Raw genomic sequence first — 26556 nt, forward strand, 5'->3', positions numbered from 1 at the left:
TCGACTGGTGGCGGCGGGGAGAGGGATATTTATGGCGTGAAGTGGGCGCCTCCATGGTCCGTAGAGTTAGGAAAACATTAGAAGAGTTCTAAGGCTGCGGTCGTAATCCCGCTTGCTTTTGAGTTGGCGTCTCTGACAGTTGCACGCTAGCAAGTTGAGCGGAGGGGGCGGGCACTTTTTGAGGAGGCGGGGGCTAGACGACTGAGCTGGATTTACCTCTCATTGCTACATGAGGGATATATTTGTTATCACTTGCAATTAGAAATCCAGGACTCAACGCGAGCGATTTTGCAATATCTGCCTGCGCATCCCACGTCGCTACTCTCGTGTCTGCTTGCATCTCAATCGCGTTTTCTTTGTTTGCTTATGCACACGATTTGCACACCTGCCCAATAACTAACAATACGACTTAAAAGCCGTTAAGATTTCTTCCAGGCCAGGTAACGATTGCCGAGGTGTATATACCTGGTTTTCATGGGCGTAGCCAGGATTTTTGTTACGGGGGCAAGCCTTTTGTGGGGGGGGGCGCAGAACCTCAGTTACCTATGCAGTTTTATTGATTTTTATTGATTTGGGAGGGGGAGCCCCCCCCATTGGCTACGCCCATGCAGGTATTCGACACTCCTCCCTCACACTTCCCCGGGTGCAGAAATCTTTGCAGAAGGTTGTACTGTATGGGCAAAGCTGTGTAGCATGGAAATGATTTCACAGGAAACTTGCACCATGTGTATGCTGAGCCCTTGAAGGCAATAAATTAAGTGTACTAATTGCTATAATTAAACTAGATATAGAAAGCAACTCACAGAGATGGGAAAGACTTTGATCGCATAACCTGACCTGTGCACCTGCTTAATTAGCTGCTCTCCTTTCTTATGATTATCTTTATACAAGACTTGGATTGGATAGCCTTTCAAATAGATGACATCTTCAAACAGAGGCCTGCCCTCTGATGGCCCTCCCAATAGAAGAATGTGTTCTGTAAAGTAAAACACATGGCCACCATATTTCCTGTGTTCTGATGCAAATATTCAAGTGTTAAAAATGGGAGGGTTTGTACTCTACACTGTTTTAAACGGGGAGGGGAATCACACCCACATCATGCATTTAGGGCACATTTAACACATCCTGCCAACTGTAGATTTCCCCTCACAGAGCTACAGTTGCCAGCACCTCAACAAACTACAGCTCCCAGGATTATTATTTTTTGCGGGGGGGGGGCGTTCCAGAATTCTTTGGAATGTGCTTTAAATGTATGGTGTGGACTTAGCAAATGCACACATTTGTCCTGGACGTATTTTAGATCAGGGGTCAGCAAACTTTTTCAGCCATGGGCCGGTCCACCGTCCCTCAAACCATGTGGTGGGCTGGACTATATTTTTTTGGAGGGTGTGTGTGAACGAATTCCTATGCCCCACAAATAACTCAGAGATGCATTTTAAATAAAAGCACACATTCTACTCATGTGAAAACACGCTGATTCCCGGACCGTCCGTGGGCCGGATTGAGAAGGCGATTGGGCCGGATCCAGCCTACAGGCCTTAGGTTGCCTACCCCTGTTTTAGATGGTTATAGAAGATCAAAGGAAACCAACAAGGCCCCTGTAAGATTACATGTCTTCAAGTTTAAGTTATAATTGTGGTCCCAAGGACAGTCTTGAAAAAACAGAGAAGCCATCTGTAATACAAACTGCTGCCTTTCATTTGTAACATCAGTTTCAATTTATGGAGGATTGCTAATTACAGTAATTTATGTAGAGTGAGCCATTTTTGTCCCAGATACAGCCAGCAGTAACAACAGACATGATGAGAATTAAAATTTTCTCATCTTCCTTTAAAAGGGAGGGTTGGTTGTTGTTTTTAAAGCAGTACTGTAGGATTTGCCCAGACTAAGGTCCATTTAATACTTCCATGCACAACATACTGAAAATCAAAAGTTTATGTATGGTGATATAATAGACGTTCATAGAGCAGCAGTTTGGGGACATAAGGTGCAGTTTCATGAATAAAATAGTTTTGAGCTTGGTGGATGTGAATCATTTCTCCCATTGTTTCAAGATATAGTGTGCCCCCCCCCCCCCCGCATACAGAAGCAATGAAGACACAAACTCCTAACACGCATCTGTCTGGACTGGGAAAAGCACAGCCTTATTTGACCCCAACAAATTATGGCCATGGGACAGGAAGAAAAGTGCTGGTGGGAGATGGCACTAGGTTTCAGCGAAGGTGCACAGGTCTTGGTTATGGCATCACAATGCTATGGAGACCCTTTAGGATGGGGCACATGTGGCCCCCCAGACCTTTCTTTCTGGCCCCCAGGATTCCCTCCAGGCCATGCCCTACCCCGTGTCTGCCCTCCTCAAGTGCTTTTGTGTGGTTGGAATATGATAATGTCTCCCACTTGCCTGGATGGAGAGGTGGAGGTGGGGGTTTGGTAGGAACCTCTGTGAGTTTTGCATGCCATTAACCTTAAAAGCACCCACCCACAGAGGAACAGAAAGTCTGGCAGTGATGATAATGACATCCTTCTACAGGATGCAGAACAGACTAACTGTCTTCCTACTATGTAGCTGTTAAAGGCAGAGAAATGCACTTCAATGGCAGGTGCTGAGATCTGCAGGCAAGAAGGGCAGTGTGAATGGCTTAGCGTCTTCTTCTTCTTCGCATTTTACATTTACTCCCTCTTTGCCAATGCTCCTTCTTTATCAGGGCCTGGGGAACTAGTCAAAACACCTTGCCCTGAGAGATTGAGGCGATAGCAACGGATTTCGAGATCTGCAGTGTGTGTTTTTGGTGATGTCAGGGGTTCAGGAGCAGAGACGCAGAGAAGGGAGGAAGCAGAGAGCGAGGGGGAGGAATCCGAAGGGAAAATGAGTGATGATGACGACCCGAGATCTCCAAGCCTAAGCAGTGAGTCAGAGGACTCCCAAAAGGGAGCCCCAGTGAGCAGAGCAAGGGGGGGATCCGGGGGGACACCCCAGGAGGAAGGGAACAGAGGAGATTCAGAGAGCAGCAGCTGGAAGTCGGGACCCACGCTCATAACTGAGAGCGGCAGCAGCTGGAAGTCGGGACCCACGCTCAAGACTGAGAGCAGCAGGGAGGAAGGTAGCCAGGCATCGGGTTCCGGAGGCTGTCAGCAGGAGGGAGGGCACGAGTCAGGGGTGGTCACGCCCTCCTCAGAGAGCGAGGCAACGGTTAAGAGGAAAGTAGAGAGTTGGGCGCGCGCGCCAAGTTCAAATGCAGCGGAAGCTGGAGCAGTAAGCAGCCCGGAGAGTGAGCCAGGTCCTAAAGCCCGCCGCAAGGAGGCAGAAGGATCAGGGGGGTCAGCGTCAGAGGAGAGTAGAAGGGAGGAGGCCCAGGGGGGCAGAAGGACCCAGAGACGTAGGGAGAGGCGAAGGAGGTGGAGCAAGGCTAGGGTATTAAGCTGGTGTGCAAGAGGCGGGGACTCAGACGGGTCTTCGCCGACCTAGGGCAGAAGGTGTAGAGCTGCACGCTGCAGTTCGGAAATGAAACCTGTAACTTAATAAAGACTCTTATAAAGTGAACGCTGGCGGACTTGGTCCTATGTGAGCTGGGACTGGGTGGCAGCCCTGACAGTAAGACCCGTCTCACAAAAGCTTCGGACACCTGATATCTCGCAGCGGAGAGAGAGGCAGCTGGAGGAGGGGATCGGTGTTTGGGAGCAAGCTCACGACGGTTAGCAGAGATGACGGAAGCAGAGACAGTTGCAGCGCTGCAACAGGCAGTTACCCAATTGAACGCGGAGGTACTGGCATCCAAGAAGAGGGAGGAGGATGCGGCAGCCGCCTACAGAGATCTCCACGCCAGGTTTGAAGCATGGGTTAAACACGGGCAGCCAGGACCCAGACCGGAGGGGGTTGGGTTGGCACGGAGAGCAGGAGGGCTTGTGGCTCACTTCGATGGGAATTTACAACAGTACCCCAATTTTCGAGCAGACGTAATGTGCGCACTGCAACTGCTGGCAAAAGACTTTAGAGATGAGGAAGAGAAAGTGGGGTTCATACTATCCCATTTGCATGGGGATGCTAAAGCGTGGCTACGCAATTTGTGGAGGGATAAAGATCCGGCGCTTCAGAATGCAGATGCCTTTATCAAAGCGATGGATGCGTGTTTTTTGTCTACTATTGATGTGGATCTTGCCCGACGGGAGATTCATGGACTAAAACAAGGGAGGGCAAGCGTCCGGCAGTACCACGCCCGCTTTTTTGCGCTGGTCAGTGCCTTAGAGTGGGACCGGGATTCGCCCCCTGTCAGAGACCTGTTCTGGGAGGGTCTAAGCTCTGCGGTCAAGGATGAAATTGCAAGGGGGGAGAGGCCCCGAAGCACGCAGGAGGTGGTCCAAAGGGCGCTGACTGTGGGGGTGAGGCTGGAAGAACGTCCATGGTGCAGAGATGAAGGACGTGGAGGGCGCGAAGCAGCGAGAAGTTTCTCTTTCGTTCCAAGAGAAGCAGCGCGTGCGCAATCCACACCTCCGCCTGGAGGGGGAGGGGAACCGATGGAGGTTGGAGGTGCAAGGGCTCAGTCAGCAGCCAGAGCCCAAGCACCGACAGCAGTGAAAGCGAAGCCTCCTAGAGGGAACAGGAAGTGTTACATCTGCGAGGATCCAGGCCATTTGGCGAAAGAGTGTCCCCGGAGGCTCCACAAGCACACGGCAGCCTCAGCAATGGTGACTGCAGCAACGCAGCAAGGAGAACCACAGCAGGGAAACGACAATGTCTGGCTGGAGACAGAGGCACTGGGGCCCAGCCAGACGCATCAGTGAAGCAGTCCCCAGCGATCTTGCAACCCACGGACCCCCTCCCACCCAAACCAGTAGTGCAGCTCACAGCATCTCTCCAGCTACCCGATGGCGTCACTATCGAAGTGCCGCTTTCTGTGGATTCTGGAAGCAACGCAGACTTTATAGCGCAGGATTTTGTGGAGCAGCACGCTATACAGCTACTGCCTGCCACTCTGCCCCTGCAAGTCGTCACAGTGGATGGCAGAGAGTTGCTAGGGGGGCAGGTGGTGAAGCAAACGCCACCGATGGTGATGCGCCTTGGCAACCACAGGGAAGTCATCAGTTTTAATGTCACCCGACTGTCGGACACGCCCATTGTGTTGGGCATGAGTTGGCTGGACAGGCACAGTCCGACACTGGCTTGGTACCAGAGACAGCTGATCTTCGGCTCCTCTTATTGCGCAGAACACTGCATCCTGCCCAGACAGGAGGGAGAGGAGGAGGAATCACAACTGCAGTTGGGAACGTTGCAAGCAGTCCCCCACAAATACGCAGACTTTCTGGAGGTCTTCTGCGAGAAAGAGGCTGACAAGCTACCACCGCACAGGCAATATGACTGCAAGATTGACCTCCTACCAGGGGCGACGCTGCCGAAAGGGAAGCTGTATTCCATGTCTGAGGACAAATTACAGGAACTCAAACAGTTCATAGATCACAATTTGCAGCGCGGTTTCATCCGGGAGTCCAGGGCAGTAGGGGGCAGTCCTGTTTTCTTCGTGAAGAAGAAAGACACGCCCCAAAAAAGACTGGTGGTGGATTTTCGCCTCTTAAACAAGATGACCAAGCCTTCTGATTTCCCCATGCCCAGGATTGACGACCTACTAGCGACGGTGCGCAAGGGACGCGTGTTCACCAAGTTGGACCTGCGAGGTGCGTACAATCTCATCCGCATGAGGGAGGGCGATGAGTGGAAGACAGCCATGTTCACGCCTCTGGGCACCTACGAATACAGAGTGATGCCGTTTGGATTGCAAAACGGTTCTCACTGTTTCCAAGCTTTCATGCATCATGTGTTGGCGGGACTCCTTTACAAGAAGTGCGTCTGCTTTCTGGATGACATCCTGATATTCTCCGAATCGCAGCAAGCCCATGACCAAGATGTTCGGGAGGTGCTGGAGAGGCTGCAGCAGCATAGACTGTACGCCAAACTGGAGAAGTGCCAGTTCGACACGACGGAGGTGGATTTCTTGGGTTACAAGTTGTCGGACAAGGGGCTAGCCATGGACAGCGCCAAGGTTCGTGCGGTGTTGGATTGGAAGAGCCCGCGCAACCGGAAGGAGGTCCAGCGGTTTGTCGGCTTCGCCAACTTCTATCGCAAGTTTATCAAGGGGTTCGCGATGCAGACGGCGGCCATTACGGACACGCTAAGCTCCAAGAAAAAGAAATTCATCTGGACGGAGCAGGCGGAGCAGTCCTTTCAGGCACTCAAGCGTCTCTTCGCGTCGGAAGAGCAACTGCTGCATATCGACCCCAGCAGGCCGATGCGGGTAGAGACAGACGCGTCCGATAGAGCAGTGGGAGCTGTCCTGCTGCAAAGGGACCCACAGGGGGTCTGGAGGCCGGGAGCGTTCTACTCCAGAAAGCTCAGCAAGTCGGAGCAGAACTACACCATCTGGGACAGGGAGTTGCTGGCCATTCATGCAGCTTTCAAGGCGTGGAGGCACTTCCTGATCGGCGCCAAGCACACGGTGCAGGTCTGCACGGATCACAAGAATCTGGAGCACTGGCGCACGGCTCAGTTCCTGAACCAGAGGCAGATACGTTGGGCGGAGTTCTTTGCTGACTTCAATTTCCGAATAGAGTACGTCCCAGGCGACACCAACGTCATGGCGGATGCACTGTCCCGCAAACCGCAATACCTCGAAGAGGCGACGCCAGCGGCAGCCATGCACATCTTCGCACCAACAGCGTGGGCGTGCGCTTCAGCCACAGTAGACCTGGATGCGGTGCGGCGGGCGTTGCAGGACGACTCCTTCGCGCAGGCGAAGATGGCAGAGGTGCACAAGGGCACGGCGAAGGGCGACGAGTTCCAGATACGAGACGGCTTGCTCTTACGTAAAGGGGCCATCTACGTGCCGGGAGACGAACTTCGCGCCAGGGTACTGCAGCAGCTGCACGACGCACCCACGGCCGGGCACTTTGGCACGGAAAAAACGGTGGAATTAGTCGCAAGGGACTTTTGGTGGCCCAGACTGAGAGGGGAAGTCGCGGACTACGTTGCGAGGTGCGACACCTGCCAGAGGGCCAAACCGGTGCACAAACCACCGGCGGGACTGCTGGAACCGCTGCAAACGCCGTTTGAACCGTGGGAGAGAGTGGCCCTGGACTTTGTTACGGATCTACCCAGCTCGAGAGGCAAGACAGCTGTACTAGTGGTGGTGGACTTGTTCACCAAGATGGCACATTTCATTCCGTGTGCGAAGGTGGCCACGGCGGAACAAACCGCCAAACTGTTCATAGATCACGTGTTCAAAGTGCATGGTCTGCCGCGGTCTATCCTGTCCGACCGCGGGCGCCAGTTCGTCTCGAATTTCTGGCAGAAGCTGATGAGTTTTCTAAATGTCAAGGTCGATCTGGCATCAGCAAGACACCCGCAGACCAACGGGCAAGCAGAGAGGGTCAATGCCATCATGCAGCAGTACCTGAGATGCTATGCCAATCAACAACCTGCGACCTGGGTGGATTACCTGCCGCTCGCCGAGTTCGCTTACAACAACACGAAGCACGTGTCCACAGGGGTGACGCCGTTCTTCGCCAACAATGGGAGGAATCCCAGAACCTTCCCGGGACGGGAGAGAGTGGGGGACGGAGAACCACAGACGGCGGACGCGTTCGCGTCAGAGTTGCAGGCGGTACACGATCAACTCAGACGGCAGCTGGAGCTAGCTAAGCACGCCTACAAGGTGCAAGCTGACAAGCACAGGCGGGTTGGCGAAGAGATCCAAGTGGGAGACTGGGTCTGGTTGGCAGCCCACGCAGTGCCGACCAGGTCACTAGCCAAGAAGAAGTTGGGGCACAAGCAAATTGGTCCGTACCAAGTCGAAGCACAGATCAACCCGGTAGCCTTCCGACTGGCGCTGCCGGAGGGTTCCAGAATGCATCCGGTGTTCCACAGGTCGGTGCTCACTCCCTACAAGGCACCTCACAGATTCCAGGAGCCAGGGACGGCACCGAGTCCGTTCCGGGAGCGGACGGAGACGCGAGGGGTGACGCAGCAAGACCCCATCAACGAGGTCACGGAGATTTTGGACTCCAGATGGGGGGAAGAGGGAGTCGAATACCTCCTAGCCAGAGAGGGCACCCGGGCCAGCGCCAATAGCTGGGTGCCAGACTACGCTTTGGAGGAACCCCTGCTCAAGGACGAGTTTCATGCCCTTTTCCCACACAGACCCATGCCAGCGAGCTTCTTCGACGACTGGCTGTTCACGCCCACACTTTCTTCCAGCACGTTCCATGGATTCGACTCGGACGGGGAACCCGCACTGAGCACCCGTTCCCCAGAAGGATCGCCGGCGGGTTCGGCGTCAGACACCTCGTATTGGTGGGACGATCGACCGGAGGAGCAATGGCGCCGGAAGTGGCTGGAGATGCCAGGTCGAGCGACCGACGCAGAGACTGACATGGACGTGTTCGGGGAGGACCTTGGGTTCGAGCACGGCGGTACAGAGATGGAAGCGGAACAGGTCAACGTCGGCGACCGCGAGGAGGAAGACTCGGAGGTCTTCAGTTGGCGGCCAACCACGGGGAGCGAACTGTATCCGGCATTCCCTCCCGTGATGATGGAGCACCCAGCACCCACACCTGAAAGCGGGGAGGGGGGAAAGGGGGGCTTCGAGGGGGGGATGGATGTCAGGGGTTCAGGAGCAGAGACGCAGAGAAGGGAGGAAGCAGAGAGCGAGGGGGAGGAATCCGAAGGGAAAATGAGTGATGATGACGACCCGAGATCTCCAAGCCTAAGCAGTGAGTCAGAGGACTCCCAAAAGGGAGCCCCAGTGAGCAGAGCAAGGGGGGGATCCGGGGGGACACCCCAGGAGGAAGGGAACAGAGGAGATTCAGAGAGCAGCAGCTGGAAGTCGGGACCCACGCTCATAACTGAGAGCGGCAGCAGCTGGAAGTCGGGACCCACGCTCAAGACTGAGAGCAGCAGGGAGGAAGGTAGCCAGGCATCGGGTTCCGGAGGCTGTCAGCAGGAGGGAGGGCACGAGTCAGGGGTGGTCACGCCCTCCTCAGAGAGCGAGGCAACGGTTAAGAGGAAAGTAGAGAGTTGGGCGCGCGCGCCAAGTTCAAATGCAGCGGAAGCTGGAGCAGTAAGCAGCCCGGAGAGTGAGCCAGGTCCTAAAGCCCGCCGCAAGGAGGCAGAAGGATCAGGGGGGTCAGCGTCAGAGGAGAGTAGAAGGGAGGAGGCCCAGGGGGGCAGAAGGACCCAGAGACGTAGGGAGAGGCGAAGGAGGTGGAGCAAGGCTAGGGTATTAAGCTGGTGTGCAAGAGGCGGGGACTCAGACGGGTCTTCGCCGACCTAGGGCAGAAGGTGTAGAGCTGCACGCTGCAGTTCGGAAATGAAACCTGTAACTTAATAAAGACTCTTATAAAGTGAACGCTGGCGGACTTGGTCCTATGTGAGCTGGGACTGGGTGGCAGCCCTGACAGGTGACTTTGCTGATAAGATGAGCAAAATTTCCAGTTTTCTGCAGCTTTTTGGTATCAGTTCATTACCCCCCAAAAAAGAGCAAGTTGGAGACGTTGGGAGATGAGCAGATGGTTAAGCTATTTCCTCCAAACAGTGTGTTGAAGCAGCTGAGGCAAAGCAAAATGCAACACACTGAATGCTGCTGAGGAAGAATGGTCAAAACAAGAGGAACTATATCCCTTGGGACCAATCACCCTTCTTTTTTTGCCAGACCACAAAACCCCCAGATGTGTTAGCCCCAAGCCCTCCCAGCCAAGATGGGCTGGCTTAACCATTAGCATTCTGCAGCATATGGCCAGAGCCAAATGCAGCCCTCTGCTCTAGTTTGAGTAGCTGGATGAGGGGGTGGGGAAATGAGCCTGCCTCTTCTCGGACAATTTCCTGTAACTTAGGACATGGAATCTCTTTCTTTATTGGGACACAGGAGCACAGTATTCAAGTTCCCAGGTGCAGAAAAGTAGCTCGGCTGAGCAGCACGAAGCACTGAATAATATACCACAGAGGCCTGGAGGGCAAAATAGGATGGGAACAGCAGTATTTTTTATCAGTACACATGGACTCATTAGACTGAGCCCACTTTTAGGTTTGCTATTATGCCAGATAAGAAAGTACGGCATACACAGATTTGCGATGGAGATTCCTGGAATGGGGCACCTAAGCGATTTGCAATGGGTTTGCTTTTCACTCATTAATTCCATCCATTTGAACCAGTGTTACAAGGCTACAATCAGTGCTACAGATTGTACAGTGTTACAATCTGTACCTCTGTGTTGCCGGCTATACACCGGCCTTCAGCGCACAATCCCTGTTCAAACCATCCCTGATTGTTAATGGAACTCTGTGCTGCAAACCAATGGTTTCAAGAGGAAAAGGTTAGCGTAGAAGTGCCCTTAGGCTTGTTGCAGGCTACCGCTGTGTGTATTTTCTCAGAACTAAATTTGCACAGGAGTTTGCAACATTCTTTCAGAGAATCCAGATGATGCTTATCCTAAACCAAGGCTCCCCCTTACTGTTAATGTTCCACTCTTTTCCTTTCTCAAGTCCTGATTCATGACCACACACACACACACACACACACACACTATTTCAATGGTAGCCCACTCCTTTCTGATATGAATTGAAAAAAGCACTGTATGATGTCTCATCTGCTGTAGAGATGTCAAAAACCATATGACTGGTTACAGTGTGTGACACCACTTTTAAGTTTCACCTGCATACCCAAGCCACAAAGCTTTATTCTTCTGAATTTCACTTCGTAGCACATTGACAGCTTTTCTTTTGAACTATTACTTAGGAATCTAGAACCAGTATCTTTGTGTGCAACACATGTGCACACACATAGCCTGTGAACCACCCACACAAATTCCCTGCCTTTCTGTGAAGCAGATTGAAAAGCAGTGAGCGGAGCCTTTTCTAAAAAGCTTAAAATCTCTGATCAGTTTGCATGGCAGGAAGGGGGGCGGGTGTCTGAATTTGTTCTCCCCAAACAGCCGATAACTTGCCAGTCTTTTTGAAAGGACTCTGCATACCCGGCACTGACCACTGAGTAAAGGTGGGAGTGAAGGAGAATATGTTTGAATACTCAAAATGCATCTTTTGTTTTTTAAGTGTGTATTGGGTAGTGCTAGGCAGTAATACTATCTATAAATTTAAATAAATAAATAAATAAATGGCTGAACCAGGGTTAAGATTTTTTTGGAGGGACTAGCTTTGCAAAGTGCTGGAAGAAGATTACTCAAGACTTCTGAAGCTGGCCACCAAATGAGCATTCACCACCCACAAGTGTAGCTACTAACAACTATTCCGTTGCACCCCAATCTTTAACACTTGCTCCCTTTTATGCGAAGTCGATAATTTTTGCTCTTACGAGAAGAGAAGGCCGCTTGAATGACATATACCCCTACTGAGCTTTCTGATACAAGAGATAAGACAAGTCACCTTGCACAATGGCAGGATGAAGCACACCAGCTTTTTAAACAGCAACAGCGTCTCCTATATATATTTTTGGGTACAGGAAGTGACTATTGCTTTTAAACAGGAAAAGAAAATAAAAAATCCCATGAAAGGAAGTATTAAGGAAACGGAATTCACCCAAGCTGGATGCTATCCACAAATCCAGAGTTAGCACAATCATTCCATGGTGTTAGGGAAGGAATAAATCTGACAGTACACCGCTGACGTTTCTGCTGTTTAATTGTTTTCATATATCATTTTTTAAAAAAGTTATTTCGACAGATTATTTTAACATTCAGATAAACAAGCAAGACAACAGCAAGTGGACATGATTTCTGGGCAGAAGCACAGCCAAGGGGTTGAGCTGGGGAGGGGCTGTCATTCTCCCCCATGTATCCCTTGTTCCACATTTCTAGAGGCAACTAAGTGCAAAGGCCAGGCTGTTGGTTGTAACCAACAAGAGGCAAAGCTTGCATGCATTCTCTTGTTCTTGGGTTTGCTGCAACCTGTAGCAGGGCTGGACAATGGCAGCAAGCCCTTTGGACTGACCACTGCCTGTTCTGTTGGCCTAAATGGGAAACAGATAGTTTTGGGATAGTTGATGCTGCATATCAGAAGCCGATTTTCTCCCCCTCAATTAAGCCCCATTTTGGAACTGCGAGTTTCCTCATGGCTTTCTTCTAAACAGAGTAAGATTCAACTGGCCAATAAGCCCTGCAGTTGGTAAGGGTAAGGTCACTCTTCCCTTGGCTTCTTCGCCAGCCCCCATTTGTTCCCCATTCCCATGGCTGGTTTTGCCAATGCTACGGAGTCAAGATGGGCGAAACATTCAGATGTCACAATTTACTTACTGGCTGTAAGGAACATAGGGCTTCATCACACAGTACACACCAGGAGAAAATGTTTATTAAAAAATTTCAAAAGTGACAAAGAAGGCAGAGAGGAAAAAAATAGTAGTTAACACACATATAGCTTGTGGCATGCTCCACAGTATAAAAAAAGAAACCCAAGCATTCAGCACAATGTGGCCAGCAGTTCTGTTTGGCCTTTCCCTATGGTCTCCATCATGGCCCTGTTTAATTCAAACAAATCCAGCAAAGAGAAAGGGGGAATGTTATCCTCCTCTTTTGGCTTAGAGGAGAGAGTTATTTGCCATATGATCTTCCAAGAAACAGCAACCACCAAAAATTAATGTTTTGGACACATCCATACTCCCAAACCTAACCCAGTCAACTGATAATTCTCTGGGGAACTACAACCAATCAAGAGGCTTTTCAGATCCAGCCACAAAAATCGTTGGGAGAACAACTCTTCACATAGCATTGTCCGAATATGTTGTCAGATGTAACAGTACTATGCTTTGCACAGGAGCATCTACATGTCAGCTCTCTTTCACCTCGCATTAGGAATGGGCTTCTCTTGCCTGGGTCTCCACCTTTTAAATACTAGAGCCATACTGGAGGCGAGGTTCTCCACACCACCAGTCTCTACTTAAAGCAAACCCCAATCAACGGCACGGAGGTTATTTTAAGCCTACCTTGGAATGCTGCAGCTACCCTCGTCCCTCTCTTGCTAGTCCCTCAGTGCATTGCAGACAGGAAAAGGGAAACAAGAACATATCCTGCTTTGCCTGGCACTGAAAAGTGGCCATACGTCTATCATTTTGCAGAAACAGCAAATTATGTGATACAAACTTATTGAGGACTGTACCATTTCAGACAGCACTCTGTCGTAGAAAGAAATAAGCTCTACATACAGAACTACCGCCATGCTGGGGAGAAGCCTAATATAGAACCCTCTTCCCAACATCAGGCTTTTTGTATGCAAAAAACTATTTTCATTATTATTTTAAAATTTGGGAGAACACTGTGTTGTAAGATTCCCTACCTGTGGTCTGTAGAAGTACAATCCAGAAACAGTTGTAAAACACAATCTTCAGACTATGGTACATTGTCCACTGCCCACCCCCTTTTTGGCTTTCAGGTGTTCATGGGATTCCAGATGTGTACTTATCCTTGTAAAGCACTTCTGTCCTTTCTACTCCACTCCACTTGAAGATCACACCCTCCTGAAGCTGCTTTATATTACAGTGTCAAAGCATTGTTGAATGCACTTGCACGTAACATGTAGTTTGTGCCTTACCCACAAAGCATGCTCCGGAAAACTTATTCCTCCCTCTTGTCCTGCTGCCGCACTTCAATGGCAGCATGATCCTCAATAATCTCCTGCACCCACCTTCCACAGACACGGTATTGCAACATGACCTGTGCCTGAAGCAAACATTTCCTCCCTCAAATGGGCTTGATCCATGTTCAGTTCTTGGAGGACAGGTCAGCGAATCTTCCAACACAGAGTTATGGCTGCTCGCACATTGTAAACTGAATGCTGAACAGTATCAAACTTATGGTATAGAAAAAGCAAACTGCTTAGAGGTGTATTTATATACATTTCTCAAGGACACTCAACAAAAGGCAGTGAGTTACAAACATCCATTCTGTACGCTGGTAACCCCAATGCGCGCATATATATTATATGTAAATAAATGTACATGCACAATTGATACCTAGAAGTTGCAGACAGAGCCTATTATACTGGAACACGTGACCCCAAAACCTGTGAAGGATGGGTGGGATGGGTGGTAAGGTTCAATTTCTGTTTCCAGTGCATGCAAAGTTTGACATTCAGGGCAGTGTTGCTTTAAGGCTATTTCTAAGGCTAAAAGATCTCAACCAGTCCCCTCAACTGCATCGTTCAAGACTCTGAGGCATTGCTTCCTTAGGGCGCCATAGGGGGAAAAGGGTGGTGGCTGGGTGAGAACCTTGACCAAACATTCCCTTTCATCCTGTTTTCTGACCTGCCTTGCTTAACGCAAGGCTGGATTTGCACTGAACCTCTGGGTTGCTCTACTTGCTGAATTCAGAAAAAGGATCTGCACCTAGTGCTGAGTGGACCATTCAAGCCCAGCAGTGCTTCTAGCTGTGCACTAAAAGCATTCCAACTAGTGTTGGAAGATTATATCTGCAGCATTGTGTGTGCGCCTCTCTCTCTTTCGTTAATGCTGTCCCCTGCTGTTCTAAAGGGCATCCTGGCATTCACTGCAAGTTGGGAAGATCAGCAGGGGGAAACAGGGATTAAATTACTCCTTCAAGAACAAACAGAACATAAGTCAAACTATTAAGTAGGGTGATAGCACAGGGCTTGTTTGTGACTGTTTTCTATAACACAGGATTAACTAACTACCGAAATAACAAATAAGCCCTGTGAACATGGCCACTCTGTTGTAAGGAAGAGGTTGGTGGGACTTCTTGCCCCAACTGTAACAAATTTCAAGTTGCAACTTGGAAAAAAGCATTTGGGGGGAGGGGAGGGGAGGGAAGGGGGTGCCTAAACTCAGCTATCTGAGTTGTCAACTGAAAAGAAACACGTGTGGCTTCATGTTTGCAGCTCAGGTGTTGTCAGAAAGGGTGAAGTCCTGGAAACCAGCTCTGCTTGAAAAGTATTTAGGCCCCATCACTCAGGTTTTACTTCTGGTGTTTGAAGAGGAAAACATCTTCCAATTTCTCCTCACAGGGTCACACACACCTTGTTGGTTATCCAGCTCTATTACCAAGTTTTAAAAAGGCACAAGAATAGGTGCCTTCTTAAAACAAAAAACAAAAAACCCCTAATATATTTAAATGAACAGGTTTCTAGCCATTGTTTAAGAGATCGCCTTCCACAGATACTTTTTGGCATAATTAGAAAACTGCACATTTATGAAATAAAAGACCTCATTCAACATTTGCATTCAGAATTAACCATGTAAGCACATGTGCAAGTTCAGTTTTCTCAGTGAGATATAGAAAGCTTTAACATTCCATTACCAGACCTATTCAATTCTCTCTTTCATCTAAAATCCACCTAATATATTTTTAATGGGTTTTTTTTAAAAAAAATGCTCCCGATTCTAAATTTTATGAGGACTTTTGGAGATTTGGCCTTCAATCATAGCCACTTTGTGAATTCTGGGAGACACAACGGACTTTTGACTTACAACAATTGATGAAAAAAAGGTCTCTCCACTCTTCAGTGGAAAGGTGGCAATCTGAAATACAGACACACTCACCTGTCTAATAACAAAACAGCAGGACTGAGTGCATCTTCATGCCAAGGGACTCTTGCATCCCTACACACTCAAAAGATTTAGAGAATGTGTCCAAGATTACTTATGAACTAAGATAAGAGATTGTTAAAGGGGACATGCCGGGATTAGGATTAGGGTTTCTGTATGTTGTTGTTTTTTAAATCACTTTCAGAGAAGAAAGATGCACCAAGTGTCTATATTCCTCATAAAAGGGGTGGCACTTGTGCATGATACCCTCTTTTTCCATGTTGGCAGCACAAGAAGAATGACGAGGAAAGAGAAGAAAAAGAAAGGCTCTCCTTGATAAAGGCCTGGAACCACTGGAATGATTTACCACGCAAACTGATGTGTAACTAACTCCGCCACAAATATACAGAAACTCCCCCTCCCACTACCCTTAAAGAAAAAGAAGACTTTCCAAGTAAGAATGATAAGTACTGTATGGTAATATCTGAAATATTTATATACATAATTTTCTTTGTCTTTTGTTGGAAGTATCTCCTGGTCAGACAGCGGCACTTTGGGGTCCCTTCGGCACCATTGCTTCGCCTCTGCCCTCCCGCTTCTCAATAGACCGAGCTGTTTCGGATGCCGCAGCACAACACCATGCTCAGGATCATCTCAAAGATCTGCAGACCAAGAGAGAACATTAGAGAGAATCCAACTCAAACATAAGCTATGTCCCTAGGCTAAGTTAACCGTAGGCAAGACCTCCACTTCTATTCAGACTGGCAAGAAGCCGAAGAGAAAACTAGCTCTGCTAATGCAGGCAGAGATGGGCTTTAATTTAAGACGGTTTGCTTTGTTGCTGTTGAAGTTGGAAAAAAGAGAGAGTTAACATTAAAACGCAGTCTGCATTTTTTGAGGCTTTCAGGAGCAAAGAGTACAAAATGAACTTTTTACTTCTAGGTGGAATTCTGCTGCTCCTCCATATTTCTCTGAGCTTCTGTTTTCCCTCACATTGAATGATAAAAAGTTGGTAGGTTTTTAGCCAGTCTTATTTTTATTCTTGAGTCCCGTCATGGAAAAAGGTGGGTTTTTATAAATATTTTATATGCACTTTAAAATAATAATATAATGTCATCACATCATATTATATCATCATCAGATAATTTTCTTGATAAAGTGATTGAAATGTAATTCTAATTGGAAAGGATATTCTGCTGAGCTAAGCTTCCACTGGGCAAAATCGAAACAGCCTTTAAAGAAGAGAGAGAAAAATAGGAAGACTTGAATCTTAAAATGATCCTTCATCTTCTTTGGGAGGGTAGAGGGATAAGGGACATTCTCCAGCTCTGATTTAGGGAACAGAGTAGCTTAGAAGCTTCTCTTCCTCCCTTGCTATCCAGAAAAGCATGGCAGGTTAAGGAAGACACAGTCCCTTTCTGGGAAAGCTGCATCTTGCCCCTGCTCTGCAAGGAGAGAATGAGGAGAAACTGCCAATCATTCTAAACTGACCTAGAGGTCCATCAACATACTGCCCACAGCTGTTGCATGGATGGCACCTCAACAGGCCTTCTGGGAGTATCCCATATTCCACAAACCCACAGCCACTGCCACCACAACAACTCCAGCACTTACCATGATCACAGCCACCACAATGGCAGCAATGCCAATCAAGTACAGTTTTCCGGAGAACAGCTCATCAATTTTACTGTGACAGCTTAGATCCTGTGGTAAAATGAACAGAATAACATAATGAGTCTTCTGGATGAGGCCAATGGCTCATCTAATCCAGCAATGGTCAACCAGATGCAGTCACAGCACAGAGTTGTATAATGACATGTTGATATCCACAGTTTTATTCTCAATTCCTTTCTTAACGATCCCTAGCATGGGATTTGCTTTCCCCCCAGCTGCCACACACTGTCAGTCACCGTCAGTTCAGAGCATATAAAGTCGTACCTTGGTTGTTGAACACCTTGGTACTCGTCCGTTTTGGCTCCTGAATTCTGCAAACCCAGAAGTGAGTGTTCCGGTTTGCGAACTTTTTTGGAAGCCGAACATCTGACATGGCTTCTGCGGCTTCCGATTGAGTGCAGGAAGCTCCTGCAGCCAGTCGGAAGCCGCGCCTTGGTTGCTGAACATTTTCCGAAGTCGAAGGAACTTCTGGAACAGATTCCGTTCGACAACCAAGGTAAGACTGCATGTGAAATTAAGATTTATTTATTTTTGCCCTGACATGCATTACACTTGTTTACATTGAATTGCATTTGCCATTTTGCTGCCCATTTGCTGAGTCTGGCGAGATCTGCTTGGAGCTCTTTGCAATCACTTTTTGTTTTAATGACCCTCAACAATTCAGTATCACCAAACTTGGCTACTTCACTGATCACCCCTAATTGTTTATGGACATATTATAAAGCACAGGCCTCAATACCAATAATGGCTGTAACAAGTAAACATCCTGTTATGTGAGCATAGTATTGTGCCATTATGTGTGACCATCAGGAACACTAAACACAGAGCTAAGGCCATTCAATCAATTCATCTATCTCAATCCAAGGTTAGGAGAAGGATGAGTGTGGCCTAAGCATAATATGGCACCTCCTGATGCTCTTTGTACAAAAGCCCAAACTGCTGTCTATAATAATTTAATAGCCTCCCAAAACAGCTTTCGACCTACCTGTTGCAGTCAAAAAGCAAAACACAAAAAACCTGCCCTGTAGCTATAATACTGTAGTAAGCCATTAACCGATGTACATCTAATCAAAACAAACACATATTATTAGGGATGTTCAACCCATTCTATGCACACTTTCAACACATGGGGCCATGCTTCCCAGCTGCACCCCTAACACTGCATGCTGTGCCTCCTTGAAGCCCATGCATTTGGTGAGATGTTTAAAAAGGGAACCCCAAAAGTGCAGGTTTCCTGGTTGTTTTGAGGGTCTGTGTGCTTAGGCTTCCTTTTCAAGCATCTTGCTGAAGGCATGGACTTTGGAGAAGGGGTGATAAGTGGGGGCATGCAAGGATAGGGAGTGTTGTGACTCCTGCAGTTCTCTCTCTGTACTGGCTTTGTTCAAGGAGGGTATTGCTGTACATTGCTATAGACAAATTTTATATATATATATATTAGTATTATGCAGCAGGGCCCACTCACAAAAGATCAGGTGAGTGAGCTTTTACCCTTGCAAAGGTAGAATTGTCAATATTATGGTACACATTTATTTATCCTCACTCTGCAATATTCTGCTATGTATGTTGGTGGAAAGATTAAAGGAATTACTCTTACTATTCACGAATTCACTGCATAACAATATGGTATCTGAAGAAGTGTGCATGCACACGAAAGCCCATACCAATAACTAACTTAGTTGGTCTCTAAGGTGCTACTGGAAGGAATTATTTTATTTTATTTTGTTTTGTTTTGACTACGGCAGACCAACACGGCTACCTACCTGTAACTAGAACAATATTTTAAAAATACTAAAATGGGGCACTGTGCCTTAGTGCCTAGATCCTGAAGGTGCCTAGCTAGGTATTAGTGAACCAGTACCATTGCTGGATTTACACTGGCACCTGGTCAAAGGACAAGGGTCAAAGACTACCATGGCTCTCTGACAGATAAAGGAATGCAGCCAAAACTTGACTACTCTTGAAGCATGTTCCCAGCAAATCACCAATGCGGCTCTCCAGTGGTTGGAAGAGGATTCCCATCACATTTATGAAAAAACAGCATAGGTTGTCACTTGTTCAGTCCTTAATGTGAGAAATCATTTCTGACCCTTCTGCTGCAATAAAGGTTTATTTGGGGAAAGACAGCTTTAGCATTTGTATAGAACATGGGCTGGTTTCGAAGCACACCCCCCCCCGGCCCTCAGAACAAGATGAGCACCGCTCTCTTGTAGATATTTAAAACAGTTCAAACCTTTCTACTACAGAAAGCTACCTTACGCGCTTAAACAAACATGACACAGATCCATTTGTATACCTTAGGCTTAATGAAAGTCCTGGCTCTGGGGTGAAAGGAGTGCAGAAACAACCCTAAATCTATACTTCATATTGCAAGCTCAACATGGTGCATTATTCGCCTCCCCCACTCCCAATCAACTGAAGTCTTGCCAGAGATGAAAGGCCCATTCACTGAAGACAATGGGTGTATCACACAAACACTTCCTTACCTGTGTAAATGCTGAAGTCACACTTTGACTACAGAGATCAGGTTGAAGAATGTTCAATGCACTTTCCAGGGCGCTCCCACCACAGCATTTTAGCTGTAAGCAGAGAAATGGATTGAAGTGAGCATTCTAACAGGGAATCTCTGAGGAGGAGGGAAAAGGTCTGAGCTGGAAGTCTGGAAAGAATCTGAAAAATGGGCTGGAAGGTGGCACCTTATACCAGACAATGATCTTCTTTGAACCTTGGCAGGGGTAGCCACCTCTCATTTAAGAGCTATTATTATATAATATGGAGACATGCAGGTGTTGGCTTATCTTTTCTCTTTATAAGCAGACTACAAACAATATCACTGGTGCTTTCCAATGAAAAGCACAATGGGATCTGTCATACGAAATTTCAGTTCTTGCCATTCCTGGTCCTCCCCCCTCCCCTATTTGGGGGGAGATGGCAAACCTGAACACATAATGTTCCCATGTCAACCCCTTTTGGTTTTATTTAGCCACTTAAAATGTCTGCTATCTTTCTTGCATCCTGCTCACTGGTCTCAACAATCCCTCTTGGGGACACCCGATGTGCTTGAATGGCCAAGAGGGAAGAGCCTCTTAAATTCAACGAGGGCTTGCTTTACAGGGACAATAGCAGTGTTCCGAATTATATACTCCCCGGGCACTTCTTTGAACAACAACGATGCCAACTACATGCCTGTGGATGGAAGGTCAAGTTTGATTTCCAACAAATTGTGCATCCAGCTTACTGTTTCGTGGAAGGTTTTCACAACTGCCTTGGCCTTGTTTGCTTTCTCAGCGTCACTTGACTTTGCTTGGAGTACCGCTTGGTCGTAGAACTGTGTGATGTCTTTGGCAATCTGCAACGGGGACGGGGAGAGGGAAGAAGATACAGCCACAATGAAAAATGCCAACCATGTGTTTTCTAAAGTTTCCAGTTGTTTAAGGCAGATAGGTACACTGAAATTGTATGGTGATGGCAGCAGCTCAACCACATGGTGCCACAGGCTAGGGGCAGTGCAAATTACCTCGGCTTCTTCCCAGTAATTCAAACCGTCTCAGAAAAGAAAAAAGGAAAGGAAAGGAAAAAGATGACAGACAACCAACAGAGCTCAGGAAAACCTGAAAACAGCTTGTAGATTAACATTGTCATCCAGAACAGAGGCGAAGTTCAGAGCAGGGAGCTGGGCTTGCAGAAAGGCCTGTCACACTCTTGAAAAGAGAAGGCAATCCAGCAAGATGGAGTTAAACAGTAAGAGGAGTGCTACAAGCTGGATAGGCTCTCTGCCCTCAATAAATGCTAGAACAACTCAGTGCCCAGTCCTTAAGTGAGTCAGGATAATTTTCAGTTAAGAGTACATGAGTTTGAACCAAGAGTCTCATGCAAGCCTCACGGGTCCTAAAGCAGGTGAATATTACAGTGGTACCTCGGTTTTCGAACAGCGAAGTTCCCCAGCAACTCAGAACCCGAACGCTGCAAACCCAGAAGTAGGTGTTCCGGTTTTCGAACTTTGCCCCAGAAGCCTGAGCTTCTGTTTCTCCTGTTGCACAGCAAATTTGAGTGCCCCGCATAGTAATTAAGGCTCATTTGCTTCCATTTTACCCTTAAGCAGCAAATTTAAGCACCCCCTCCATCGCAATTAAAGCCTTCTGTTTCTGATTGCAGTGTTCTGAGGTGATATTTGGTGCTTTTGTTTTTGCTATTTTTTGCGTTTTTGTTTGTGTGGCTTTTTCATTTTTTTGTCTGTGGTTTGTTTTTCATTTTATGATTGATTGATTGATTGATTGATTGTGTGACTGCAGAAATGGATAAAAGCCAAAAATCCAAACAATGACTATAATCAGTACAGGTAAGAAAAAAATTAATTTTAATTTTTATCATCTACAATACTGTCTTATTTATTTTATAGTACAGAACATTGCTTTCATTTTGTGGATCAATGGTCTCGTTAAATAGTAAAATTCATGTTAAATTGCTGTTTTAGGGGTTGTTTTTAAAAGCCTGGAACGGATTAATCCATTTTGCATTACTTTCTATGGGAAAGTGTGGCTTGGTTTTGGAACACTTTGGTTTTGGAACGGACTTCCGGAAAGGATTTGAGAACCAAGGTACCACTGTACTGGCAATATTGGTGCTCCAAACCAAGGACTAGTTGTTGATACATGGAAAGAGCTGTCCAGAGGCTTCTCTCATCAACATAGCTGAGCTGGAACATGTCACTGGTTTTGTCTCCCAAAAGGTTAACCACGAGGATTCCATTATGCCATTACTTCCCTCTCCCCAGGGTAGTTTCCCAGCTAACTTCAAGGTGCTAGTTTTAATCTTTCAAACCCTACAAGGGCTGGGTCTTGGATATTTGAGGGGATGCTTTCTTCCATGTGCACCTCCCTATTGTTTCTGAGGGTGCCCTCATCATCAAAGGGCAAGGTTGGTCCATAATGGCAATAGGGGCTATTTGTTGGGTCCCTGCAATTTGAAAAAAAAACTCCCTCCCATCACAAACATGCCGAATTGGTTTGTTGAGGAAGACTATGAAAGCTTCTTTTTCGCCTGCAGGGGAAACCTGTGCCCTCCAGTTCTCCCCTTGTGTGCTAAAAAAAAAGCCAAGTGCTAAATAAAGCATCAAGATTGTCGTGCTCCAGAGTCAACAGAGTTGCAGCAGGGCCAATGCGTTGTGGATTTAAACTCTTTTAGGGAAACACATGCGTGGGCCAGCTGTTTGCAGCTGTGCTAAGGGGAACATGTCCTCTTCACATCCCAATCTAAGCTACCCCTTGGGGAAGTAGGAAGTTGAGAAACAGCATGCCAGATTTCATTTTAAAAAGGAAGAATGGGAGGCTGTTTTTATTAAGGGATAATTTGCCCTAGGGGAAGACCATTAAGGACTACAAAATCCTCCTATTTCATTTCTTCAGTGCCATCTGGAACTGGCTAGTGGATAAAAACACTGATAATAGAATTTCCTCCCACTGTGCACAGCCTGCAGAAGAGCTCAGATGACACCAATGCTAATAAAAGTGAGTGGTCATTTGATACAGAGGAATGAGTGTTTGTCATTCAAATTATTCCCACATAGCGTGGCTATGTGGTGCTGGTGTTAAGCTCTTTCTCGTGCAATCACAGGAACCCCACACTCCTCGTGGTGGGATGAGAGAAATCAGTATCACCTCAGTGAAACAACATAATCAATTTTGCCTCCACACCATGCTATAGTGAGGTTCAAGGGTTGTGTGTGTGTGTGTGTGTGTGTGAGAGAGAGAGAGAGAGAGAGAGAGATATGAAGACAAGTGCAGGCTGGCAGAAGAAGAAAAATAAGGATGAGCAGAAAAGGGGAGCAAAAACTACTAGTTACTCTCAGAAATAAAATCTTTACCACAGCTCTAAACACATAGTCTCAAAATCTATGTGCATGTGATGCCCTGGATGAATATTGCGAACTATCTCGTGAGAGAATGAAATTCTGGAGTTTTGGGATAGAGAACATCTGAGGCTACAGTGACCCAAATGTAGTAAGAGTGATATAAATACAACTTAAAGTAATATTGTAAAAAAGTAGGCTACTCAAGAGGTCCAAAGTTTCCCAACTGTTATTCAACAGGATGTAATGAGCTTGTATATAAACAGGTTTCCGCAATCATCACAAAGCCCTTGATTACGCAAAGGTTGCGAGAGGGTGGGGAGAATCCACCATCTCCTTGGCAGTCTCTTCCAAAAGATAATTGCTCTTGCAAGTTTTTTAAAAAATCCCAGTGTCCTTTATTTCAAGCTATTCATTGCTATAATCATTATAATGCTTACCTTGGCTTGATTTAATAACCCCCTGCATTGCCTACTTTTTTTTCTCCCTGTGAAAGCATTTATTTATTGCCCCCACAGCCATTAATCTACTTTATGATAAGGTAACCAAATCAGCATCTTTTATTACATAACTTCTTCCTGGCTCTCCCTCGCCCTGTGTTTTCATTATCCCTTTTAAGTCTAGACATCAGAACAACTTGCAGATGCATAGTTTTCCATAGCCTCAAACTCCATAATAACGTTCCTAAAAACACTGTATTATTTGTGTAACCACAATGTTTGGTTAGCCACAAAGACTAATATGGGGAGAGAAAATCCCAAGTCTGAAATTTTTATCTTCCATTACATAGGTATTTGTCTTATATAAGGCTATGCACAGAAAATCAAAGAAACTATGAGATGAACTGCCGTGCCCCCAAATGCACAATTTTAGGTTTTTTTCTATCCCAAATGGTCTTGCAGAAAAATGAATGTGTATACCCAACCCACAAGCAACAATGCTAATCCTTACCACCTTCTGGACTTTGGGGGAACACCTCAAAGGACTAGGTTTGACATGTGTTCTTTGTTGCAGCACTAACGGCTATTCAAGGATATAACCACAATATAGACTGCATGATACTATAGGATATATTTTTTCTGTGTTTTTAGCCGTTCTTGTTTTTATGTCAGTCACCCTCAGTCCTATCAGGGACAAAGGTGGGATATACTACTACTACAGTGGACGCTCGGTTTGCGAACATGATCCGTGCGGGAAGCACATTCATAACCTGCAGGATCCGCAGCCCGCAGCACCTGCACCTGCACCGAAACCCAGAAGTAACCTGTTCCGGTACTTCTGGGTTCAGTGCAGTGCACAACCTGAAGCATCTGTAACCCGAGGTATGACTGTACTACTACTACTGATGAATGATAATAGCAAACTTGCTATCTGAGTGATAACCCCCATAGAGTCATGTGCAAGGATGAAACACAGGAAACTGGGTTGCACAGTCAGACCACTATGGCACAGCCTGTACAGTATGGTCTACACTGACAGGCAACCCTTGCGAGTGTTTTAGACAGGAGTTTTTCTCAGCCTTATCTGGAAGGCAGTATCAGTAAGTTTGCGGATACCTTAAGGTCTGTAGAAATAAATTTTGTTAAAAAATGGAGTCCGCTGGGAAAGGGGCTGAACAAAAGCACTCTGCACAGCGACATTTTGTTGCACTTATCCACAATCTATTTCACAGCTATTCAGTAGCTGCCAAACATGCTGCAGGAATCATAGAAGAGTTGGAAGGGAACCTGAGGATCATCTAGTCCAAACCCCCTGCAATGAAGGAATATGCAGCTGCCCCATACAGGGACTGAACCTGCAACCTTGGCATTCTCAGCACCACGCTGTAACCAACTGGGAAAGAGGACAGATCACCAACACTCTCAAAACTCTGAACATAGTACCCCCTATGTTATTCAGGTTAGAGCACTCAGCTGCCAGAGGGAACGTTGCCAACACTTGATCCCGAGGCAACACTTGTCTTTACCGAATCATAGGAATGTACAACTGAAACAAATTCTATATTTAGAAACTCTCTTGTATTATCCAGCCCTTCTCGCCTGGGCCTCTTGTTTCCCTGTCTCCCCCTATACTGAAACTTGGATTGGAAACTCTCAGGGCAGGGAGTTGTATTTTGTATGTCACGACAGTCTGTGGAAGCGCATAGGGAACAACTGTATACATACAACAGAAGTTCTGCAGCAGCTATGGACTAAAACATTAGCATGATCTCTGGCTCTTAAACGGATGCAGTTGGTTCATCTGGCCTCCAGAGCTAGAGGGCTGCTCTCAGCAGGTAGGAAAGAAGGGTGGGGCAAAACGTTTGTTGGGATATTGTGTTGCTGCATAGTTCCTGACTATCCTGGACCTGTTAAAACATCTGCAAAAGAGGAGCTGCAAAACCCTTCCCCAACATAGTGCCCTCAAAGTGTTTTGGACTATAAACCACATCAGCCACAGCCATCACAGCTGTCCAAAATATGTGGAAGGCACCACACTGGGGAAAGCTGCTACACAGAAGACGGAACCATGCTCTGCCTCATGTGAATGTGCCGTGTGCTGATGTAGTTGCAGTATTTTGTTTCAGAGGTGGAAAACCCAGGACCAAGGGTGATATCCAACAAAGTAGTTCCCCTCTCTTTCCTCTTCCTGAACCCAATTCAAATCTGCTCTGCAGAGTCGGGGGAATCCCAGAACCCATTCAAGGGGTGCATGGGCGACACACAGGGAGAGGAGGAGGGAAAGTTCTGCCGTGCAGCCCAAAATCATTGCACTAAGCTAAATAATTTGTTGGATACCACCCCAAATTCCTAACCTAGCTTCACTTTAAAGTTTTGGGAGTAATCGCCAGCTCCCTGTGCCAAATTAGATGTTAAAAAGAGGGGCTGGTCTTATTTTCCTTGCAATGCATCAAATGTAAACTACGTGGAGGTCAGCACGCCAGGCATTTCCTCACATCACTGTCTGAGGGGAGGAAGGGAGAGGTCTAGCATGCTGTCACACCTAGGTGCTGGTACGTGAAGAAAAACAAGTAAAGGAATACAAAACAGCCGGGTCATTTATAAATATATTTTTGGGCATCCAGCCTAACCTACCCTCAACAAGGGGTTTTGCGAGGGGAAACTACGTCACTTTGCAAACTTAATAGGTTTTGACCTAGGACACTCATGCCACATAAAAAATGTTGGCCTTTAAGGTACCATGAGATTCTTTGTCGTGCTGGAAACTTACCGGTTCTGCATAAATATACATTATGAATCCTCCTAATGAATCCCCTTACCTGATCCTTATGAACGAAGCCCCAGATTCCAGCAGCCACTTCACAAGCAAACAAGATTACGAGGCATGTGAAAAACTGTGAAGAAAACAGATCAGATAAGAAAAGGAAGTAGTGCTCTCCAGTAACAGAGAGTGACTTTGGTAGGAGTGTGCAAATACGTTTAGGGGGGTATCAAGGGTATGAGGTTAAAAAGGGTCAATAGTGAACTTCATGAATGGAGAGCCATCACTATCTCACCAGGACAATAGTGG

General features: G+C 47.0%; 1 protein-coding gene across 1 annotated transcript in view; it reads right to left on the reverse strand.

Moving 5' to 3' along the window:
* Nucleotides 1-11659: 11659 nt before the first annotated feature.
* CD81 (CD81 molecule) overlaps nt 11660-26556 on the reverse strand; it is a 54853-nt gene continuing 39956 nt past the window's right edge. The window contains exons 4-8 of the mRNA XM_082195259.1: nt 26306-26380; nt 20437-20547; nt 19685-19777; nt 17142-17231; nt 11660-16189 (exon numbers count right to left, since the gene is read on the reverse strand). Coding sequence (XP_082051385.1) covers nt 16127-16189; nt 17142-17231; nt 19685-19777; nt 20437-20547; nt 26306-26380 — 432 coding nt within the window. The 3' untranslated portion in view covers nt 11660-16126. The remainder of the gene's footprint in view (nt 16190-17141; nt 17232-19684; nt 19778-20436; nt 20548-26305; nt 26381-26556) is intronic.

Source organism: Podarcis vaucheri (genome assembly GCF_965113315.1).
Source record: "Podarcis vaucheri genome assembly, chromosome: 1".
NCBI classification, from domain to species: domain Eukaryota; kingdom Metazoa; phylum Chordata; class Lepidosauria; order Squamata; family Lacertidae; genus Podarcis; species Podarcis vaucheri.